The 7,789-nt window shown below is 47.3% G+C and overlaps 1 protein-coding gene across 1 annotated transcript; it reads left to right on the top strand.

The window, feature by feature from the left end:
* Nucleotides 1–1,398: 1,398 nt before the first annotated feature.
* LOC144477695 (netrin receptor UNC5B-like) lies at nt 1,399–6,376 on the top strand (the record flags this gene model as incomplete). The annotated part of the gene is made up of 5 exons (XM_078195426.1): nt 1,399–1,812; nt 2,936–3,217; nt 4,454–4,621; nt 5,573–5,605; nt 6,212–6,376. Coding segments are annotated over 5 exons (1,062 nt in total), but the record flags the coding sequence as incomplete, so codon positions are not given.
* Nucleotides 6,377–7,789: the final 1,413 nt, after the last annotated feature.

The raw sequence follows: 7,789 nt of genomic DNA, 5'->3' as shown, positions 1-7,789 counted from the left end.
AGAGAGGGGATGGGGGTGTGCCCTCCGCCGATTATCGCGATGAAAATTGTGGCCCCCGGCCAAATGTCGCACGGGGATAAAGGTCTAACCACTCGTTGGCGGGAAATGCATCGGACTTGTGCACCGGTGCGCCGCGTAAATCCGAAAATTCATTACTGCAGCGCGGCGCGGCGCCCGATTGTTCGTAGCCAGAACGCGGAGTTTCGGGCTGCGAAACGGCGGCATTAATGGCACGCCGTCAGGATTTACAAGAGCAGGAGGAGGAGTAGGTGGAGGAGGGTCCGCGGGGGTGGGTGGGCCGAGAGAGCATTGGGCGCGCGATGGCCATTGTTGACAAGCAAATATAGAATTTTCACGACTCGCGATGGAAACGCCGCGGCCAGAACAAACCCCGGGCCCCGAATTAATAACTCGATCGTAAATTACGATTACCGGGCTTGTATTTTGAATTCAAATGACTGACCGTCCAGGCGGCGCCGTCCGCCGCCGTCCGCTCGCGTGATCCCGGCCTGATTGCGACTGCCTCCTGCCGCGATAATGACGATAATCCAATTCCCGGAATTTATTGTGCGCCGATAATAAGCAACGGCATTCGTTTCGCTAAATCGGCCGGTGGTCACTCTCTGCTAACGACGAAAGTCGTTACCCGGACGGATTGAAAAATTCGTCGGATCTCGCGCTGCGCCGACGCTTTCCAACGGGATCGCTTTGTCGGTGTTTAATTGGTGTTAGTTATTACCGGCGGAGTTTGACAATTGAAATTTTCTGTTTCGATGTTCGTGAGACCAGTGCCCAATCTTAACCTTATCGCTGGCTCAGGTTCTCGATCGTTGGCCGAATCGAGCTTTTGCCGTGTTATCCGGCGGCGATCGCTTCTCGTGCCGTCAGCCAACGGTATAATTTACTTGAACAGCGGCTTTCAGAGCCGCTCTGAAGCGAAAAGTCAGAGTACTGCGTATGCAAAGGGGGTGGTTTGGATTTAAGCTATGTTCTTGGTGGGCAATTTATATGTTTCCGTGCTTGAATTAAAGCTGAAAGAATGTACTTTAAAATAAGGTGAATTGAATTATTATCATAATTGCGAGGCCATTTTGAAAAATTGAGGAAATTTGACATAAATCTGACAAAGATGAAAAGTTAGCGAAAAATCCGCGATTCCAGAGGGAAAGTTCAGTTAAATTTTAAAATATGTTCCCGATGGGCAATTTTAATGCATCTGTGCTTAAAAGAAAGCTTAAAGTGTCTACTTTAAAACCTGGTAAATTAAATAAAATCATAATCCTACGTTCTTTTTGAAAAATTAATTCAAATTAGCAAATAATTTCCAAAAAGCAAAAGAAAAAAGGCAATCAACGTCAGTACTTTACCAATAAATTAAATGTTAATAAATTGTTGCAGAGGGCGAGGATGCCGCCGAGGACGAGGATACTTACCTCCTCGAGGAGGACGACGTGCCGCCGGCGACGATAGCAACGGACACGGAGCTGATCTCCGAGGCGGGCGGCCATCTGCCGGTGTTCCTCACCGAGCCGGTCGACTCGTTCGTCGTGAAGAACAAGCCGGCGACGTTGCACTGCAAGGCCGCGCACGCGTTGCAGATCTATTTCCTGTGCAACGAGGCGAGGGCGGAGGACTCGCAGCAACAGGACTTCGTGGACCCGCACACCGGAACCAGGATAGTCGATTGCGAGCTGAATGTGACCAGGGATCACATCGAGGAGTACTTCGGCAGGGACAAGTTCAAGTGCGAGTGCATCGCCTGGTCCGGGTCCGGGCAGATCAAGAGCCAGCCGGCCACCGTCGACGTTGCCTGTGAGTATCGTCCCGTTCTCCATGCAACAGGGTAGCTCGAGCCAGTTATGTACTATGGGGTAGCAAGATACCATAGTAACTAAAATCATAATTTTAGTTTGCTTCAAGGAATTATTAATTTGATATATTTTTCAATTCATTTGATGTCTTCTGATATCTTAAATAATTCGATATTTTTTTGTATCCCTTAATTAATTTTATGTCTTTTGGTATCTTTTAATTAATTTCATTAATTTAAAAAAAAGGGCAAAGTAATTGGCTCATCTACCCTAATGTCAATATTTTTATTCTTAAAAATTAGTTTTTGAATTTAGAATTTGTATCCCCAAAGTCTCCAAATAATTTTAAAATTGAACTACAATTTTTAGCAATTGAAATATGGAAAAAGGAGAAGAAAGGGTTGATGTCGAATATAGAAAGTCGAAACCACCGATATATAATATTACTCCCGATAATAATTAAGAAATAACGCAATCGGAAAAAACAGTGAACATGTCTCGAACGTCCTACGGACGTCTTAAAAACGTCCTATAAAGTCTTAAAAACGTCCATCGTAAAACTTTCCCGCCAAAAATGACAATAAAAAATGCTTCAACCCAACCACTGCTTGGCACAGAATTCTTCGACCGCGCAGCATCGCAATAAATATTCGTCCGTTCGCCTCGCGAGCGAAAGCAGCGCGCCCGTCTTGCTCCGCCCCACCTAATTATCTCGATTCTGCCGAGCGAGGTCATTATTTAATTCCGACCCTTAATGCGAGCCGAAGCAATGACCGTAGTTTCTAAGAGAATCAATTTAGGGTGGGAGCCGGTGCCCGCCCGCGGGCTTACGTAACGTTCCTTTTGAAACGAGCATCGCGAGAGCAGCGACGACGATAACTCTTGTTCCTCGAGGCAACAAGTTCCTTCCGCGACGATAAACAAAGCTCCCGGGCAACTGCGAAGGGCTGAAACAATCCCCTCTTTCGTTTTATACTACAGAAGCGAAAAGGAAAAGAAAGCAAAATTATCGGCATCAATCCTTTCCGTCCAAGTTTCCCGGCCGATTCTTCTCTCCCCCCTGCGGGCTCGCCATTATTCTCTCTCTCTCTCTCACCGAGGCCCCGTAAATTCCATTTCCGCAGACTTGAAGAAGCAGTTCGAGTCGCCGCCGTATTCGGTGTCGGTGGAGGCGGGCCAGAGCACCGAGCTCAGGTGTCTGCCGCCGCTGGGAGTACCGTCGCCCAGGGTCTACTGGCTGAGGAACAACGTGCCGGTCGACACCGAGTCCGACACGCTTTTAGTGTCGAGCGAGGGACACCTACTCGTCGGCCAGGCGAAGCTCAGCCACCAGGCGAATTACACCTGCGTGGCGGAGAACATCGCCGCGAAGAGACTCAGCGAGCCCGTCAGCCTCACGGTTTATGGTAAGAAACTTTCCCTTCGCGTTCCGCGAGACGACGCGGATTTCCTGGCTTTCGGCCGGGGACCGCGGCGTCGACGTTCGGGAATTAATTCGGGGAGAACGAATGAACTGGGCTTGCTAGCATTTGGCACGTTTATTTGTTACTATTTGAGTAGGAGTTAGAAATTTTTTTAAGACATTCGGATGAAAATTGTGAAAGTTATTAATAAATATATTAATCAAGTATTAGGGGGTCGATGTGAAAATAAGAGGCATCTTTAGGAATTTTTTTCTCGAGAACTATGATATATTTTTTAAAAAACGTTTCGGGGGTTTAAAAAGCTAAGTTTGGAGAGTATCTCAGAATTTTTTGAAGCAGGGATGCGTATAGATAACAGAGTTATCACCGAGTTTCCGAGGGTACTGCAGGGTAGCTAAAAGGAATCTCGCCTTTGTACGCCCAAAAATCCCGGCCGGGATCGAACGAATAAATAATAAATAAACGTGGTGACCCTCTGCGAAATTGATTAGACGACCCCGCTAATGCATCAATTACTGGGCAGACTGCGATACAGTTCGGTCCAGACGGCGTCCTCTCCCCGCATTAGATTAGAGGAAAAGAATCTCCGGGGTGAGATAGCTCAATTGATTACGCTCTGGCCGATAGCAGTCGCCAAGGAAACGAAAGCATCCCCAATCCCAAGTGTCCACGGTCCGACAGACCCTTTTCCTCTCTCTCTGCGGCACAGAGGTTCGTCTGATCCCTGAAAGTGGCTCGGTCGGAATCAAAGGAGAGATTCCCCGATGGATCCTCTGTTGCAATTCGCGCGGCTCGCGAAAAATTCCATTGTTAGAATTCAGATTTCAGACGTTAGCTTCAGATATTAATTACAGATTTTATTTATTAGAGTATAGAGTTTATTGATAAAGTGTCCTTTTTGGACCTTTCGTGGGGTCAGGTTCTAGGAAAGATTTTTGAGGGCTTTAAATAACATTGGTTTTTCAATGATTTACAATTTTTTATCGAGGCAGATTTGTCGCTTAATTTTACAGTGATGGTCTCTGGTTTAGGTTAGGTTGATTAATACTGAATTTATCCGAATTACAATATGTCTAATATTTGATAAAAACGGCAAGGCTATTTCTTTGGTATTTTATTTCTCTTACTTCTTTGGTATTTTTCTTGTAATTCTTTAATACCAACAAACAATGATCCATATGCAAGTATACTGAAAATTTAATAATAACCATTCCACAGTGAACGGCGGCTGGTCCTCGTGGTCCGCGTGGTCGGAGTGCCACTCGAGATGCGCGAAGGGCGGCCAGAAGCGTACCAGGACCTGCACGAACCCATCGCCGATGAACGGTGGCCAGCCGTGCCTCGGCCCGTCGCAGCAGAAGATGGACTGCAGCACAAACTGTCCCGGTAAGTTCCCGCCGGTTGTTCGTTACCCCGTGGCGAAATGAGATTTTCAAGGAAGAGAGCGTCCACGCTTCGTTAACGTCACCGCGCGCTCGCGCTCGCGCGCGCGCGCCGTTAGGTTCCGCGGATCGCCGTTTCTTGCCGGTTGCTGCTTCCTTCGTCTATGAGAGGTTTTCCACGGGACCTGGAGAGAGGACGAGGGGTAAAGAGAGAAAGAGAGAGAGAGAGGGATCGTCGTGGGTCGGTCAGACGACAGCCAAGCAGGTTCTCTGCCACGGCAAACCAATATTACCGATGCCCAAGAGGGAGAGAGAGGGAGAGACGAGCGCGGAGAGCCGCTCGTTTGATTTACGAGCTTCCCTCTTTACCTCTCACGGTCTCCTCTCTCGGCTATCTGTTGCGCGACGACCGCGTGCTCCCCGCTACACCACCGTGTCTACTCCGCATCGTCGTCGTCGTCCTCTGTTTGCCTCCGTCGCCATCGCGCGCTCTTAAATTGTATTCACCTTTCGAAAACGTTCGCGACATTCCGGAGACACCTGCAGCCCCCGGCAGAGTCGTGCGGAGTGTATTGAATCGCTCCGCTCCGCCTCGGCTCGGCTCGGCTCGTCGAGCCGGGGCCAACGTCCATCGGCGGCGACGGCGGCGGCGGGGACGACACTTGAAATATTAACCCCTCGTCGCCTGCTGACGAGTCACACCGCGGGAATTTCTGATGCAACGATCGACGATGCCGACGGCGAACGGAATGCCACGGTCTGTGAATGTTGACGGTGTTTTTAGAATCGTTCCGTAATGTTTCTAGTGTAGGGAATTCTGGAAAATCGCAGTTGGAATCGTAGACGAGGGGTTGATATTCTCTGTACAATGTATCACGCTTTATATCTCACTAATCGTTCGCTTTCGTTAACGCACCTATGTGTCTTTCTGTCTAAAACGCTTACTTTGGAACAGCCGGCGCGTTGGAGGAGTTCACCAACACTTTAGGTAAGTCCTTACATGTGACCGGCAAACGGGAGATTGATCTGTTCGACCGAAGGAATTATTCGACATTAAACCTTTGCACTCGAATAGTAACTCTGAGGCAAAAAAAATTTTTCTAAAATTTTTCCATCGCAAAATAATCTTTACACTAACAAACTTCGTATTTTAAAAATTGTTAAAAGTGAAATTTGGTTTGAATCGCAAGAAATAATTAACAATTAATTATCACTTATCACATATAATAGAGACGCCGTAAGTCAGAAAAATTATAAATACATTTCCAATTAAAAATGGCTTCGAGCGCAAAGGGTTAATGTCAAATAATCCTATGAAAACTGTTCGAGATAGAATTACCTGGTCCAGGAGCTCGAATCGAACAGCAGAAGTAGATTGGACATAGTAAAGGGGTAAAATGGTACCCACGACGAGTTACGATCCCGGTGTCAGCGGCGCGGTAACTTTTTACCGTCGCTTCTTGTCGATCGAAGTCGGCCTAACGACTACGAAGAGAGAGCCATCGTTCGATCCGCCAAGCATCCGTGTTTTTTTCCCTCTGCTTTCTGTTCTTTGTCTACCCCGGAACGGCGACGACGACGACGACGACAACAGTGGTGGACGGTGGATGGTCCAGATGGTCGGCATGGTCGGTGTGCGGGAGCGACTGCACGCACACAAGGAGGAGATCGTGCGACGATCCGCCACCCAGCCACGGCGGCCGACCTTGCCAGGGTAGAGACATCAGCGTGGCGAATTGCACCGGCGGCATGTGCAACAGTAAGTCACGAGCGAGAACTCTATTCTATACTTGTCACGACTTTCTACGGCCCGCTTCTATAACCTACACGGGGGCCGCCCCCACGTGGTTCATCCTTTCCGCGCGGGAAACTTCTGCATCCCTGGGGAGACGCGTACCAGGCTCTGCCAACGTTGCGCCCATTGTTTATGGAGTCTGGGAATAACTTTGATCGTCTTGAACGTCTCTCGGTAGAGTTAAATACGTAAAAATTGTCAATTAGAAAAACTTACCTTTTAAAAAGGTCCTAGCTAAATAATAGATCAATTATCTTGTACTAATACAGTGATAAAGTAAAAATCCTGGAAAATATTCTAAAATTAAATATACTCAAATTATCGATCAGAAATATTTACAAAATCCTATCTTAACAGTAGATTAATTATTTTGAGCTAAAACAATTATACAGTAAAAATCCAGAAAAATATACTAGAGCTAAATATATCCAAATTGTCAATTAGAAATATTTTCAATATCCCAGCTTAACAGTAGATGAATTGTTTTGTTATTTTATTACACAGTCATAAAATAAAAATCCTAAAAAATAACCTAGAGTTAAAAATATCCAAACTATGAATCAGAATTATTTATCTGATCCCAGCTAATCAATTATTTTTAAAAATATCTGGTCGACTAAATTCATCCCTATATTATTGGAAAGAATATTCAGCGCCGTAATAAGCGGCCGATATTGCGAGCAGCAGGCGGGCTCGCGGAGCTTCGAACGAAATCCCATCTCCGCAAATGACTCGGAGACTGCGCGAGAGAGAAATTTAAATAACGTCTGACGGTGAAAATAGGAAAAAGTCGCGTAGCGTCGGACGGGATGAGCGGCGGACGACGATAATATCGCGTCGCTATAGCAGAGACCCGAGCAAGAGCAAGAGCAGAGACCCGAGACCCGAGACGCGCGTTGAAAGCCTCGGAACAGGAGAACCAAAGGCGCTTATTTCTCGCATAATAGAATAACTGTATCCCTTTTTGCGCCCCGACTATATTTCCCGCGCCTGTCGATTGACCGGCAAATACAGCAGCCGGCTGCCTCGAGCCGAGATAATTGTCGCTCCAGTTATGCCCGGAAGCCCCGGACAATATCAACTTGCGCAGAGCGCGACCCGGTCCCTCTCCCCCCTCTTCTGAAAGCGCCCGGGTAATCTTATTTCCTGTCCCGCTCAAAGAAACACGATTACGTCTTAACGCGCTCGCTGTCAGGAATATTTCATTCGATCGTCTTAACGGCCATTGTGGATCAATCTCGTTTCTTCGGGGAAGAAATGAATCGCACGTCGCGATATTCAATTTGCCTCCGGTTACGGCGTTGCTGCTTCCTTCCTTCTCCGGCAGCGATTGCGAAACGAAATCGTCGCTGTTGGTCGCCGGGGAAAATTAATAAC

This window comes from Augochlora pura, unplaced genomic scaffold (genome assembly GCF_028453695.1).
Source record: "Augochlora pura isolate Apur16 unplaced genomic scaffold, APUR_v2.2.1 APUR_unplaced_295, whole genome shotgun sequence".
In the NCBI taxonomy this organism is placed as follows: Eukaryota; Metazoa; Arthropoda; class Insecta; order Hymenoptera; family Halictidae; genus Augochlora; species Augochlora pura.
This window is presented reverse-complemented; position numbering and strand designations above follow the sequence as displayed.